The 15861-nt window shown below is 47.1% G+C and overlaps 1 protein-coding gene across 2 annotated transcripts in view; it reads left to right on the top strand.

Moving 5' to 3' along the window:
• Window positions 1-224: 224 nt before the first annotated feature.
• Window positions 225-15861, top strand: part of TCF7L1 (transcription factor 7 like 1) — a 205310-nt gene continuing 189673 nt past the window's right edge. The window contains exons 1-3 of one of the 2 annotated variants that reach the window (XM_044926016.2): window positions 225-502; window positions 585-648; window positions 889-1016. In XM_044926016.2, coding sequence (XP_044781951.1) covers window positions 260-502; window positions 585-648; window positions 889-1016 — 435 coding nt within the window. In that variant the 5' untranslated portion in view covers window positions 225-259. The remainder of the gene's footprint in view (window positions 503-584; window positions 649-888; window positions 1017-15861) is intronic. The other variant, XM_025261207.3, reaches the window with a different exon arrangement.

Raw genomic sequence — 15861 nt, 5'->3', positions numbered from 1 at the left:
TTAGGGAGCCCCGGGCTCCGCGCTGCCCTAGGGGCCCGAGCCGAGCCGCCCCCGCTCCCGTCCGGTCGCGCCGGCCCCGCTTCCCTCCGGGCCACGCCCTGTCAAAACTTTGTTGCTGCGGCTGCCGGGGCGGCGAGCGGAGCAGGCCGGCGAACGGCAGGGAGGGAGGGAGGGAGGGAGGGAGGGGCGGGCGCCGGGCCGGGCCGGGCGCGGGCGGCGAGGGGCTCGGAGAGCGGCGGCCCCGGCCCGCGGCCCCACCATGCCCCAGCTCGGCGGCGGCGGCGGCGGCGGCTCGGGAGGCGGCAGCGGCGGCTCGGGCGCCGGGGCAGCCGGCGGAGGGGACGACCTCGGGGCCAACGACGAGCTGATCCCCTTCCAGGACGAGGGAGGCGAGGAGCAGGAGCCGAGCAGCGACAGCGCGTCGGCGCAGCGGGACCTGGACGAAGTCAAGTCGTCCCTGGTCAACGAGTCGGAGAACCAGAGCAGCAGCTCGGACTCGGAGGTGAGGAAGCCCCCGCGGCCGACCCCGGGGACCCCGGCCCGGCGCCCGCTCACCCGCCCTCGCCTTTGTGTCTCCTTCGCAGGCGGAGAGGCGCCCGCAGCCCGCCCGGGACGCTTTCCAGAAGCCACGGGACTATTTCGCCGAAGGTACGTGCGGGTCCGGGCTGTCCCCCGCTCCCGGCCCCGCAGCGCTCGGCGCCTCGGCTCGGGTCGCCCTCGGTCCCCCTCGCCCCGGTGGCCGTGCCCCTGCACTTCGCCCCCGTCGGCCTTAGCCGTCCTGGGGCGCGCGTGGGGGGCGCTCGGATTCCCGGTCCCCACCCTGGGACCCCTTACCGAGGCGCTGTCCCGAGGGCCCTGGCCTCACCCCCGCCTTGGTTTTACCGGCAGTGAGAAGGCCCCAGGACGGCGCGTTCTTTAAGGGGCCCCCCTACCCTGGCTACCCGTTCCTGATGATCCCGGACCTGAGCAGCCCGTACCTCCCCAACGGACCCCTGTCTCCCGGAGGAGCGCGCACGGTGAGTGTTCGTCCCGCCGCGCCCGGGCTTGCCGGCGGTCGGGGCTCGAGAGATGCGCCCCCGGGCTCGGCGACGGGGTGGGGGATGGGGCCGTCCCGGGAGGATCCCGGGCAGAACTTGCTTACGGAGTTGAACCACTCCGGCAGTCGAGGGTTAGGCTGCGCTGGGAGTGCCTGGAACATTCCCTTACATTCTCCCCTTTGGCTGGGGAGCCGCTTCGGGGTCCACTCCTGGCGTTCTCCTTGGTGTCCAGAATTCTTTGCTCGCGCTAGAGAAAAACTTGGATTTGTGCCGGTTGGGCGGGAGTGTGTATTGAGCGGGGCGTGGAGGGGGGAGGTGGTCTTGCTTTCTTCCTGGAAATCGGTCCGCTTTCCCTGGCAGTTGGGCAGCGGGGCCGGGGGAGGTGGGTTGGCGACGCTGCCCCGCGACTCCAGCTTCTTTGGGCGGCTAGAAGTCGGTTCCTAAGAAACCCAGTATTCGTGGCGGGTTATTCACACACACACATACACACACCCCCTCCCCACCCCCATCCCTCGCGCTGGGGCCTCAACTTTTCTGTAGAGCTTGGGATTTTAAACTCGCCGAGATGATTTCGAGGGCGAATCGAGGCATTCTTCAAGTTGAGGAACTTGGCTTTTTCCCCTTTTGTTGCCGGCTTTTCTCATTTAAAGCGAGCGCTGCGACACTTTAAACCTGTTAATGGGCGCGCATTGTGTGCTGCGCGCTGGCATTTAGAGCGGTGATTAAGCAAATTGACCGGGCCCCAGACGACGTGCAAATGAGGGCGGATTCCTTCGCCCCCTCCCAGGCTCTAACTCCCGCCCCCCGCGTCGCGAGGGCTGCAGCCCCTTGGGCTGGCCGGGTTTTGTGTGTGTGCCCTGAGCTGCCACCCCACCCGAGGGCCTCCAGCCCAGGTGCTAGGTCCGCTGGCAGATCTTAGGTGAACGCCTACCTACTGCGTGCCAGGCTCTTGCGCGCTGCTTGGGCGCCTCGCACAGCACAGTGGTTCTCTTTGCTTCCTGCCCAGTTTCCCAGCGCCTGCCAGTTCATGCTTGATTCGGGGTGGGAGGTGTTTGGCTCCTTAAGACTGGCCGGACAAACTCACTTTATGCTCAAGCTGTCCTTCAATGACGATCACAATTAAAGGGCTGCCTGGGAAACGCTGGTGCTGAATGGACCGTCCCTGCTGTCTTGGTCCAGCGGTCCGTGGAGAGCGGAGACGTGTGCGGAGGTTCAGAGGGGTCGCTTGGCAGGCCCCTGGGGCGTGAAAGTGGAGGCTGAGGATTCTGACCAACCGAAAGCAGAGTGGGGCCACACAGCTTCCCCTTTGAAGCAGGGAAGACCCTGCATCCTTGGCCCTGCCTTGGAGCATCCTGGGACCTCCCAAATATAAGTCCTGACTATGAGCTGAAACGGGGCATCTGGCTGTTGCTTTTTCTCATTCATATAAAAAGAAAGAAGGTGTGAGTAAAAGTTGAGCAAAACAAGCCTTTGTTTAGGTTTTCACAGATTCTCGTCGGTGTTCGCAGATGTAATTCAGTTCTGAAGATTTTAGTAGGGTTTCTGTAACTGTGTATGAGGTCACACTACCGCAGTCCCTTTTCTTGCTTTTACCTTTAGATGTCTGGGAAAAGGAGTTTGGCATTTCTGTGACTCAGCACCGATCCAGATCCATGTCCTGATGCAGATAGAGTCACCAGAAATGTTCCACATATCACTGGTTATTTGACTGGATCTGGCTCTTTCTTCCCCCTTTCTCACTGCATGCTAAGTAGCTTCATTCGTGTCTGACTCTTTGCCATGGACTGTAGCCCGACAGGCTCCTCTGTCCGTGGGATTCTCCAGGCAGGAATACTGGAGTGGGTTTCTGGTGACAGAATGGTGACAGCTCCCTGTCTTCCTATGCTGCTCGTCCCCTCCCCCCCAAGAGCCCAAGTGGGACAGATTTTGTTTGTGTCAGTCCCCTCCTTCCTGCTACCATCTTTTACCACTCTTCTTTCTTTCCACCGTCTTAGGTCTTCTTTTACTAAGAGCTCCCAAAGGCTGCTTCCTTTTGGTCCTGGGGCTTTCTGATTACCTGCATGGTCTGTATCCAGACCTGCATGGGACTTTTGGAGTCCTCCTTGGTGGAAGCTGAACTTTCCCCTCTGCATGCTTTTGACTTTTCCTGCTCGTCCCTTGAGCTGTTCTTGCCTGAGCCCATGTTGCCATCCTGCTTTTTCAGCCTCCAGGAACACTCACCGTCTCCCTGTTACACTTCATAAGAGACTTGGTATGTCTCATCTCACTCTTCTGTTTCTATCTTGCCTCCCCGGTGAATTGCTCTTTCAGAAATAAGTTCAATGCCTCCATCAATTCTGTGCCCCTTATGTGTCTGTCATTGGGCTTTGACCTGCCTGGTTACAGAGTTCACTGAAGTTCCCTGCGTTTATATCAGCTCAGTAGAACCTGCTAATTTGATCCTATCAGTGACTGTTAGTTAAGCACTTGATTGTCTGGACTCTAAGATTGAGATGATGCTTTTCTGCTGAATGATTATATTAATGAAATTAATGTGATTCTAAGTGTAGGCAAACTATAGGTGCAGACAAAGTGGCCCTCTGTGGGGATCTCTGCCTGGTAAAATGTTTTAGGTGGATATTGGGAGGAAAGAAGGGGGAGGCAGGTGGCTGAAGGGTGAGGGGAGTGGTGCCTGGAATGTATGACCTGTTCTCTGGTTTAGCAGACTTGGTCTTTTTTGGTTTCACCTCCAAGTTTCACAACCCTGGCCTGGCTGCTCTAAGGTCTATAAGTGGTATAAAACCAGGAGACCTCAGTTCTCTTCTGCTTAGAAATACCAAACCAGAGGCAAAAATGAGATTTGGCTGGAGTGTTTTCAGGGTATTAATTGACCCTAGGAATAGCAAATAGCAGGGCTGCAGCACCCTCGCCCACTGGCAAAATTCCTTCTGGGACAACTGGGGGCCAGCCAGTCCTCCAGTCTGGCTGTCTCCTCCCCACGCACTGTTACCTTTGCCCTCCACTCTGGCTTGGCTGGGAAGTGGCCTCTTCCTGAGCCTCTTTAGAGAAGAGGTCCCCTTAACCTGGGGCGTGTGCCAAGCCTCTGAGCCGTGATTCATTCTCCTCTGGAACCCCGGGGGACCCTGTGGCCTGTGAAGAGAGGACTAACTGCCGCAAACCACCTTTCACTCCTTCCAAGAGTCACCCAAAATTATACATTCATTCATGAAAAGACTTCACCAGTTTACTAAACCACCTCGGTGCTGTTGACTAGAATTCTGTTAGGAAAATGTAAGTCAACACAGAAGAAAGCAGATGTCAAAAATAGTCTGACGAGTCAGAACCAAAGAGAAAACGAGGAGTGTGGTTCAGAGAGCAAGCGGATTGTGGTTCAGTGAGCGAGCTACAAAGTGATAGGAGTTTTGAGTGTGACCGTAGTGTAAGTGCTAATGACATTTGGGAAAAGAACGGTTGCAGATAGAATCGCTGAGGAAATGGATAGTTTGGGGTCCTATTTATAAATTTTAGAACTACTGTTGTACAGCTCAAGCTCCAAGTTATTCATACATATTCATATAGGCCATCACAACTCAAATTTCTGTATGCAATTCCTCTGTCTTCTAAACGTGGGCCCATTTTTTAAGTCCTTTGCATCCCATAGGCAGTCTTACTGATATCTGATACAGAGGAACTGAAGCAGAAATCTTTGTGTATGTATACTTAAGTTTTCTGGGGTTTTTTTGGAGTTGTATGTAAAAGCCCAGTCAAACTTTTTCTTTTGGAAGATCAGTAAAAAGATCAGTATAAACATGCTGCTTTTGGGAAAGTTCTTTTAAGCCATTTCATCTAAATATAACTTCTGTTCCATTTTTTTCTAAATATAACTCAAGGTTTAATGAGGGCTTTTCACATGGAATGAGCATTTATGAGGGTCCTGTCTGCGTTGCTGAAGTTTTGGCAGTTAGATTGCTGGGGTGACAGTTGGTGACAGACTCTGCGGAGGGACTCAGACCTTGTCAGTCCCTTTTCTTTGAGTGGGTGGATCCGGCAGGCAATACCTGCTTGCTCTGTTATTATTTTGGAAAGTTTTAGGTTGGTTTCATTCTTCATTGATCTCACTTTTAGGGAATCTTGAGGAGAAAGTAGGTTAGTGTGTACACACACACTACAACGCAAAGTGTCCCAGGCTTTACAGTGATGTGCAGAGTTACCCCAAAAATTGTGGCATAAAAAAGGAATTTGAATGATTATCCACTGGAAAATGCATTATGCAAAGATCCTACTTATATTCCAAATTAGAGTCCATTTTTACTGGCTAAGCTGGGGAAATTCAGATTGGCATCCTTAAGATAAGGTCGTAACTCCTTGACTTCATCTGCTATTTATTGAGGACTTATCATGGGCAATGACTAAGGGGCTGTGAGAGTTAGGGTGAATTAGAACCAACTTTGCCCTGAAGGACTTAAAAAGTGAGTTAGGAAGAAGTAATGTTAGTACAGACCATTAGGAAGGTTCTTGTTAAGAGTCAAGATAGTTCAGAGGAAAATTTGAAGAATAAAAAGAGTAGAAAAATTGTTTTGGGCTGGCATGGTCAAGGAAAGCAGGTAAAGGAAATTGTTTTAAATTGGTCCCTGTCACTCACCATTCTTTAGTTCAAAGTAGTTCTTGTTGAGGGACTTCCCTGGTGATCCAGTGGTTAAGACTTCACTGTCCAGTGCAGAGGTCATGGGTTTGATCCCTGGTTAGGAAGCTAAGATCCCGTATGCCTCCTGGCCAAAATACCCCAAAAGATAAAAACAAGCAATATTGTAACAAAGTAATTCTTGTTGATAATAAAAAACTTAAAAGTAGTAAGGTGGTTAGAATGAAAAGTGAAAGTTCTGCACCCATGTCTTGAGGTAGAAGACAGCACAGGGAGAGCACAGGCATGGAGGAAGGGAAAGGTCAGGGCCATTTGGGCAATGCAAGTTCTTCCATTGGTCTGGAAAGACAAAGGGCCAGACCTTGAAAGCCAGTGAAGGAATCTGGCCTTATTTAAGAGGCAGCAGAGAACCATCCAACGAACAAGGAAATGGCAACCCACTCCAGTACTCTTGCCTGGAAAATCCCATGGATGGAGGAGCCTGGTAGGCTGCCGTCTATGGGGTCGCACAGAGTCGGACACGACTGAAGTGACTTAGCAGCAGCAGCAGCAGCAGAGAACCATCCAAAGTTCTGCTGGGAGGCAGTGTGACTTGTGCTTAGAAGGATAATAGTGATCGTGGGGAGAGGACCTGGGAGGAGCTAGAATGCTTGGGACACTCAGGGGAGTTCAGGGGTGAGGTGAAAGGGGCTTAGAATATTTGAATGGGAAGGAAGGGTAGGATGTGGGAGACTGGCATGGTTGCTTGAATTTGTGCTTGAAGACATGATAGATGGAAGGATGGAAAGGAGGGAGGGAGGAAGGGAGAAAAGGAGGGAGGGAGGGAGGGAGAGGGTGGCTGATGTCACGGGTAATTGCTAATGTCTGAGCCTGGATGACCTGGGGGGTGACTTGGAGCAGGTGGGGCCCTGCTCTGCCATCTTTGCCTCCCCAGTGCTGGACGGATGCTTATCGTGAACTGTTTGAGCAATGAAGGCCCACACGAGTTTATCAGAGGCTCTCACTTGGAGGAACTGCTTAGTCTCATTGGCGGCGCCTTGAGTTTGAGGGGATAGTAAGGGAATAGTTGAAACTGAAGCAATAGGATGATGCAAGGAGCGGGAGAAGAAAGGAAGGGGAATATCAGAGCAGAGAAGTCACTGAGGGAGAATGGAAAGGAGCGCTTGCCAAGAAGGGAGGAGAGCTTAGGTGCTGTGATGGCACAGAAGCTGGAGGGCAGAGAGAGTGGAGGGGGGTGTCCTCAGGGTCAGATGCCACAGAGAGAGGCGATGAGAGGACTGAGAAGTCAAAAGGAGCTTTAGGAAGTCACTAATGGGGAGGTAACTGGTGCCCACAGAGAGCAGTATTCAGGCGTGTGGTGATGCGAACGGTAGGTAGGGGACTTCCACGGTCCAGTGGTTAAGAATCCGCCTGCCGACGCAAGGGACATGGGTTCGATCCCTAGTCCAGGAGAGATTCCACATACCAAGGAACAACTAAGCCCGTTGCGCCGCAGCTGCTGAGGCCCGTACACCTAGAGCCTGTGCTGCACAGCAAGAGAGGCCACTGCCATGAGAAGCCTGTGCACCGCAACTGGAGAGTAGCCCCGCTTGGTGAAACTAGAGAAAGCCCAAGTGCAGCAGGGAAGACCCAGCGCAGCCAAAAATAGAGAAATTAAAAAAAAAAAGGTCGATAGTCAGGGATAGATACTAACTTCAGGCTTCTCAGTCAGGCGTCCAGGTGCTATCACCAGAACTGGTCCTGCGATGTGGCCATCGCTCATTCCTCAGCCAGAACCCACACCAGACCACACACACACACACACACACACACACACACACACACGAGCAGCCTTCTACCCTATACATTTCACTTCCAGTCTACCATAACCTGGATGGTGTTGGAAAACCAGACCCTGGACAGATGCGCTGTGGCAGATAGAGGGGAAGAGCTGCAGGCTGTGGAGAATCCTTGCAGGATGCTGGAGAGGGAACTTGTTTGTACAGGGCAGGGTGGAGGATGAATGGAGAGAAGAGGAGGAAAAGGTGAGACTGAGAACTTTGAGAAGAAGGCAGTCTTCTTCCCTCATAGATGGAGGCTGCTGTGCAGCTCCATCTACCAAACAGTAGGCGTTGTCCTCCTGACTTGGCAGGCGAGCCCAAGAGTTGAAGAGGATGTAGAAAAATCCAGAGGTAGAGTTGCAGAAATTGAGGACGGAGTGCTTTGGTTGGCTAGATGGCTTTGAGATTCTCAGAAAAACCAAGGACAGGTTGGCTGGGGTTTTTGTTGGCAGTAGGCAAACCACAGGCCCTTTCTCTGTACCCAGTTATAAAGCTAAACTTGTTGGGAACCTTTTAGCTACATGTTAATAATGAAATGTTTGTGCATTGATTGAAAGATATGACACACACTTGGGTAATTTTTCCTTTTTTTATTGTCTGGAGCTGGCTGACTTTGATGGGGGATAGAGGTGGGGGACCAAAACCCAACTCATTTGCAGTCAGGGCCAGATGTTGGGACGTGGTAAGTAATTGGGGATGGGAAAGGATTGACCGCATAAAAGCCTGTAGAAAATTGCCCCATGTTGGCTAATCTAATAATGTATTTTTAGAGGAGGTTTTTATATGTTCCATGTTTTATTGTCTTCTCCCAAACTGGATTGGATTAAGGGAGCAATGAAATAATTGCAGTTTCCAAAACCTCGGCATTTGGGAATGAGGGAATGTGGGGAAGGTAAAGGGGGCTTGCCTTTTCCTCTGTACTCTGTGTGCTGCCCAGGGAACATCTCTGGGGTACTGGGCAACCTCTTTCTGACATGCTCTGAGTTTTCCCTCAATTTTTCAGGCACCTTTAAGGTTCTAAAGGCTTTAGGTTCAGAATCCTAAACCTTTTCTTTTCATTATGCGTATTGTTCAGTCACTAAGTCATGTCTGACTCTTTGTGACCCTATGGACTATAGCACACCAGGCTTTCCTGTCCTCCACTGTCTCTCCGAGTTTGTTCAGACTCATGTCCATTGAGTCAGTGATGCCATCCAACCATCTCATCCTCTGTGATCGCCTTCTGCCTTCAATCTTTCCCAGCATCAGGGTCTTTTCCAGTGAGTCAGTTCTTCTCATCAGGTGGCCAAAGTATCGGAGCTTTAGCTTCAACATCAGTCCTTCCAATGAATATTCAGGGTTGATTTCCTTTAGGATTGACTGGTTTGATCTTGTATAGCCTACAGATTTTCAGGGGGGAAAATGATCTTTTAGTTCAGAAATACACTTCAAAATTTGAAAATTAAATCATAAAAATGTTTCCCTGAATATGGCCCTTTTCATGAGTTTTTGTGGAAGAAGTAAGGGATGAAACCCAGTCACCTGGAGTCCTCAGGACAGGAAATGAAGTCACAGGCACACTTTCAAACCATGCTAGCAGTTTAGAAATCTATTGACAGTGAAAGTTGCTCTGACTCTTTGCAGCCCCATGGATTATACAGTCCATGGAATTCTTCAGGCCGGAATACTGGAATGGGTAGCTGGTCCCTTCTCCAGAGGATCTTCCCAATCCAGGGATCAAACTGGTGTCTCCTGCATTGCAGCTGGATTCTTTACCAACTGAGCTTCCAGGGAAGCCCCTTAGAAATCTATTGGGTTGGCCAAAAAAATCGTTTGGGTTTTTCTGTAATATCGTACAGAAAAAGCCAAACTTTTTGGTCAACCCAGTGTTTCATTCAAAAGGAGGAATAAAGCTCCAAGTGTTCATCTCAGTTGAAGAAAATAAATATAAAATAAGTGTAAACAAAAAATTCAGAGAAGAAGAAATGTTGAATGTCTACTAAATTTATGAATAGTTAAAAATAATCACCATTTTTTGGCCACCATATTAACAAAGGTTTTGTCTTACTAAGACTGTTAAATGGCAAATGTGTGGTGAAGTGGGTGTTCTTAGTTGCTGTTCTTGAAGGCTGTTGACAGCCCACCCACCAGGAAAGCACTTGGCAATGGTTGCTAAAACTTGAGCACTTGTCACTGCTTCTGACCTGCTAAGAAATAAATACTTGCTATTGCCATTTTGCTGCTGGGCAGACAGACTTGTAGAGGTCAAGTATCTTGGTAAGGTCACACAACTGGTCATTGACAGCACAAAGATTTGAAATTGGTTGTGAGTGCAAAGTCTGGGTCTTTCCATTCCACCCTTGTGACTTTCTACGCATGCCTGATGCCACTAGCTCCTCCTCCTCTTGGAAGAAGGGCCCGTGACCTTTGTCTCTCTGTTCAGGAATCTGTGAGTTATCAGTTTGAGTGGAGGGCGGGTAGGTTTGTTCCAACTTGGACCTGAGAAGGTAGCTTCCCAAATAAATAGTTGTATGAGTGAGCAGCTGTGGTTCAAATTCTTCCTCTAGTACTGTCTATGCTCCACAGGTGTTAAGCAACCTTTAGAGGGCAACCCCAGGAGCTTCACTAGCTTGTTACCTTCAGAGAAAACAGTGGTTATCTGCTAACATAGACACAAACTTTTCTGAACAGGGTTGAGGGTACTGTCTTTCCTTGTGAGGCTTGGAAGAATACACAAGTGTGTCTTGCAAGGAACGAGGCAGGAGGAACAGGCTGGCTCCTACCCCTGCGATTTGGATTACAACATAGTTTGGTTAACAAACCGAGCTCTGGTGAACCGAGTATGCAAATATTATTTTCTTATTGTGCATTTTGTAAAATATTTTATAAATTGGTTGCTTTTAGACAAGCTCTTTAGAAATTAAAAATCCCCCCCAATCACTTGTAATTCTTGGAGTAAATTGACTGTGAAAGAAGTAAATGCTAAATATTTACACAGAGATTTGCAGACAATGTGTTAGTCCCCATCACCACCCTTTTCTGTGTGTGTGGGTGTGCACGCATGTATAAGATGGTTTAAAATTAGGAATCAGGTAATCTGATACATTTTCATTCGCTTCCCAAATTTACCTTCTAGGCAGTCTCTTTCTGAAAACAATAGCATGGTGGAAAGAGTAATAAGGGGCTTCCAGGAGTTGCAAAGAGTCGGACATGACTGAGCACCAACTGCAGAAGTGTGGTTAATAGAAGTTGGGGAGGCTCCGGAAGGCCTGGCTATGCCCTCCTGGGAATTTGCATATTACAAGGCACTAATCAGTGAGGTAATTGTCTTATATACTTTGTAAACAGGGCCGTTATTTGTAGGAATGTGTATAGAAAGTATGTTGTGTGGAAGAGCAGAGATGTAAATATGAGATAGTAACTGTGATTAAGAAATAGATGGATCTGATGATAAGGAAGAAAAACAAAAGAAATAGGAATGGCGGTATGAAAAGTTCAGTTTGGGATTGATGTGTACACACACTGATATATTTAAAATAAATAACCAGCAAGGGAGAGAAAAGGGAAAAGAAAAGCTGATCAATTTATGAATCCAGATTTGTTGGCAGTAGTGATTTCTGATGTTTGGGACTATACTCTTCTCTGTAAATTCCAAAAAGGATATAACAGAGTCACTAGAATCAGATGGATTTATAACACATACCTTATAGGAGTGCACTGGGTGTTCCTCCCTGAGATTCTTGTGCAAGGACTCTGCTTGGGTACCCTGCAGCCCCCTCTGAGCCAGGAGGGACCATCCAGCTCTCCCAGTGATAAGCAGCACAAGCCCAGGGAGATGGTGGGCTTGCCCAAGATCAGACAATTATGAGCGATGAAAACAGAATGGGAGCTCAGCTGTATCCCCTGGAGTTTTACCCTCCCCCGACTCAGGGAGATCCACAGCAACTCTGGCGGAAAGCAATGCTATGGAGAAAATGCACCTCAAAATATGTCTTTGTTAAACTCGAGCACCTGACCCATAATGAATGATTCATAGACGTGTTGAATGTTGACAGCATGAATATTTAAACCTCAATATTTTTTAAAAGCAGCCTGTAGGCACCTGTAGTGTTGCAAGGTGCTCTGTTATACCATTTACAACTGGTACCACGTCTGATGGTACAATCTCCGTTTTATCCACGAGGATGCTGAGACTGAGAGAGTAAGTAGAAGAGTCCAGAGTCATCTCTCCTGAAGGTTGTAAAGCCATCATTCCAGCCACAGTGCTGCCATTTCCCCTCTACTGAAAGTGGACAGGCCAAATTAATGTAAAAATGCCATTTGGAGCAAGATACAAAGAAATGGTGTACAAGTGACAAAAGGAGTAATAAGCAACGTTTCCACATTCATTCTTTTCAGTGGCATACCCAGCCCTTTATGAGGAGGAACTGTAATCTCTGTTTCTGCCTGGGGTAGAGTCAGAGCCTTAATGGTTGGTGTCTTTATAGTTTCAGAGATGGTATTCACTGCAATCTTAATCTTTCTTTGCTTGTCTTTGCTGTGCAGCTCCACGTGATCTGCTTTTTTTCCCCTTCAGTTCCCGCTTTGACTTCTTGAGGAGGTAAACTTGGATCCTTAGATACAGCAATATGCAGTATTGGTCTGTACATCTGGTGACTCGGTCTACTGCCTACTGCTGCTCCTGACCAGCCCCCCTTGCTTGTACATGTGTCAGTATTTGTATGCAAATTAGAAACAGCCATTACTTATTAATCATATCATCTATTTAAACATTTCTAGGTGGGTTGCATAAAGGAGAGGTATAGTGGGAGTCTTAGGGATACGTGAGATGAAAACACATCATATTTAACTTACGGCATAAACGTTTCTGTTAATAAAATGCTTGTCAGGGATAGAGACATTGGTCTGAAGCTTTGAAGTGGGAAAGAGATCTTCACCCATGTGTTCCCAGGCCCTCCTAAGCAGAGTTAATACAGGAAGGAGTGGAGAGGGTAAGAGAGCCTAGAGTTAGCCCGAGTCCCTTAATAAGTGTTCCTTTCACCTTGCACTGAAAAGAGAGAGACCGGTGGAGAGAAGCCCAAGGATTGAAGGGTAGAAAAGCATACTCCAGTGACCGGCAGTGTATGTGGCTAAGGGGTCTGCGACTGGGGTTTGGCTGCAGTCAGACCTTGGACCCTAGCCCGGCAATGGTCTGGCTCTGTGCCCCTGGGCCCCAGGGCCTTCATAGGCAAAATAGGGATAGTGGTAGTATTTGAGAGTCACTGAATTAACAATTTGGCTGAATGGACCATGTTTTAAAACCAGGATTTGTTCAAGGCTTAAATTAAATAGTAACATCATAGAATGAGTCTCTGGGATATAAGAAGAAATGTCAGTATTATTACAATTTTATTAATATGTTTAGTGACCAAAAGTTTTAACTAATATTTTAATACATGGATACTTTCTTGCAGTATTTAAAAATATTTTTTAGGAAACAATGAAATGGTATCATCAGGGGAGAACCAGAAATGCTTAAAGTAGTTAGTACATCAGCTTCAGTACTTAGTGCATGGTTTTGAAGTTTACATGGTTATCAGTTCCATTTGAAAAGACTTATATATCACTTTCAAAGGCTTATGTGTTTGAGGACTTCACTCGAAATCTCAAGTTAAAACTTCCCTGGCTTTCAGTGTAGGGGGTGTGGTTCAGTTCCTGGTTGGGGCCTATACCTTGCGGCCAAAACCCCAAAAAGTAAAATAGAAACAATATTGTAACAAATTAAGTCAAGACTTTAAAAATGGTCTGTATCAAAAAAACAACAAAACAGATTAGTGGTTTGTGTGAGTTCTTCATCTATCAATAGGATGATGTGCATACAACTAATTCATACACACACACAAGTTTTAACTTTTTATTTTGGAATAATTTTAGACATAGGAAAGGGTGCAGACTCATACAGAGAATTTCTATATGCTTTCCCCCAGATTTCTCCAAATGTTAATATTTATTACATTTTAAAAATCTTTCTTTCTATAACTTTTTTTCTGAATCATTTGAGAGTAAGTGACAGACTAGATAGCTTTGTGTGTTTGTCCTAAAACCAAGGACATTTACCATGATATAATTATCAAAATCGGGAAATTAACATAAAGACAGCCCTGTTGTCTCAACTACAGACCTTATTCAGATGTTGGCTGATTGTCTTCCTAATGGCTTTTGTAGTAAAAGAAAATGTTAAAAATTTTTGGTGAGGATGGGAGGTGTGCAGAAGGTGCCTAAGACCGTGTGCTATACTTAGTTGTCATGTATTTTTACTCTCCCTCAGTCTAAAATAGTTTGTTTCTTTTTAATAATTTTATTTTTAGTCTCCCTCAGACTAGAAAAGTTTAAAAAAAAATAATTTTATTTATTTATGGCCGTGCTGGGTCTTCGTTACTGCACAGGCTTTTCTCCAGTTGCAGCGAGTGGAGGGCGTTGCTCTTGGTTGTGGTGCGTGGGCATCTCATTGCGGTGGCCTCCCTTGCTGCAGAACTCGGGCTCTAGGACATGTGGGCGTCAGTTGCTCTGGGGCTCTAAAGCATAGGCTCTGTAGTTGTGGTTCACAGGCTTAGTTGTTCCACAGCACGTGGGATCCTCCCAGACCAGGGATCCAACCCTTGTCTCTTGCACTGGCAGGCAGATTTCCTTACCACTGAGCCACCAGGGAAAACCCTAGAACAGATTTTTGAACTGTGTCTCGTATTGACTTTTTAAGAATACAAGCCATTTATTTTGTAGGACCTTGAACTTTTTTTCCCCCCTAATGTTTCTTCAAGTAGATTTTGGGCAAGAATACTGCAAAATTGATGTCCTTCTCAATGCTTCTCCTAAGAGGCACCATCTATTTTTCCCATTCATAGGTGGCGTTAATTTTGATCATTTAGTTAAAATTTGGTCTACCAGATTTATCCAAGAAAGTTACTGTTTTTTAACGTTTCTTTGTGTGTGTATATGTGTGTTTTAAATTTATTTTTAATTGGATGATAGTTTCTTTACAATGTGAAAGTTACTATTTTTACTGTTTGTTATTATGAGTATCTTGTGAGGAGATACTTTGGGACTATGGAAGTATAGCATTGTTCATCACTTTCAACTACTGGTTTTAGTATCCACTGATGTTTCTTACCAGAAACAGTTATCACTGTGGTAGTGGCCAAATTTTTTGTTTTACTTATTTATTTTTGTATTTTGGATGAAAATTGTATGGTTGTTGGATTTTTAAAGTTTGTTATTTTAACTCAGGAACAATTTCTCAGCTCTGTAAGTTGTTGAATTGTTTAGCATATTTGTGAATACTAAGATGAAGGAACAAGATGGCTTCAGATCAGATCAGATCAGATCAGTCGCTCAGTCGTGTCCGATTCTTTGTGACCCCATGAATCGCAGCACACCAGGCCTCCCTGTCCATCACCAACTCCCGGAGTTCACTCAGACTCACGTCCATCAAGTCAGTGATGCCATCCAGCCATCTCATCCTCTGTCGTCCCCTTCTCCTCCTGCCCCCAATCCCTCCCAGCATCAGAGTCTTTTCCAATGAGTCAACTCTTAGCATGAGGTGGCCAAAGTACTGGAGTTTCAGCTTTAGCATCATTCCTTCCAAAGAAATCCCAGGGCTGATCTCCTTCAGGATGGACTGGTTGGATCTCCTTGCAGTCCAAGGGACTCTCAAGAGTCTTCTCCAACACTACAGTTCAAAAGCATCAATTCTTCGGCACTCAGCCTTCTTCACAGTCCAACTCTCACATCCATACACGACCACAGGAAAAACCATAGCCTTGACTAGACGGACCTTTGTTGGCAAAGTAATATCTCTGCTTTTGAATATGCTATCTAGGTTGGTCATAACTTTCCTTCCAAGGAGTAAGCATCTTTTAATTTCATGGCTGCAGTCACCATCTGTAGTGATTTTGGAGCCCAGAAAAATAAAGTCTGACACTGTTTCCACTGTTTCCCCATCTATTTCCCATGAAGTTATGGGACCAGATGCCATGATCTTTGTTTTCTGAATGTTGAGCTTTAAGCCAACTTTTTCACTCTCCTCTTTCACTTTCATCAAGAGGCTTTTTAGTTCCTCTTCACTTTCTGCCATAAGGGTGGTGTCATCTGCATATCTGAGGTTATTGATATTTCTCCTGGCAATCTTGATTCCAGCTTGTGTTTCTTCCTGTCCAGCGTTTCTCATGATGTACTCTGCATAGAAGTTAAATAAACAGGGTGACAATATACAGCCTTGTGAACTCCTTTTCCTATTTGGAACCAGTCTATTGTTCCATGTCCAGTTCTAACTGTTGCTTCCTGACCTGCATACAAATTTCTCAAGAGGCAGATCAGGTGGTCTGGTATTCCCATCTCTTTCAGAATTTTACACAGTTTATTGTGATCC

This window comes from Bubalus bubalis, chromosome 12 (genome assembly GCF_019923935.1).
Source record: "Bubalus bubalis isolate 160015118507 breed Murrah chromosome 12, NDDB_SH_1, whole genome shotgun sequence".
NCBI classification, from domain to species: Eukaryota; Metazoa; Chordata; class Mammalia; order Artiodactyla; family Bovidae; genus Bubalus; species Bubalus bubalis.
Note: the sequence above shows the minus strand (reverse complement) of the source record. Positions and strands in the feature narration are given on the sequence as shown.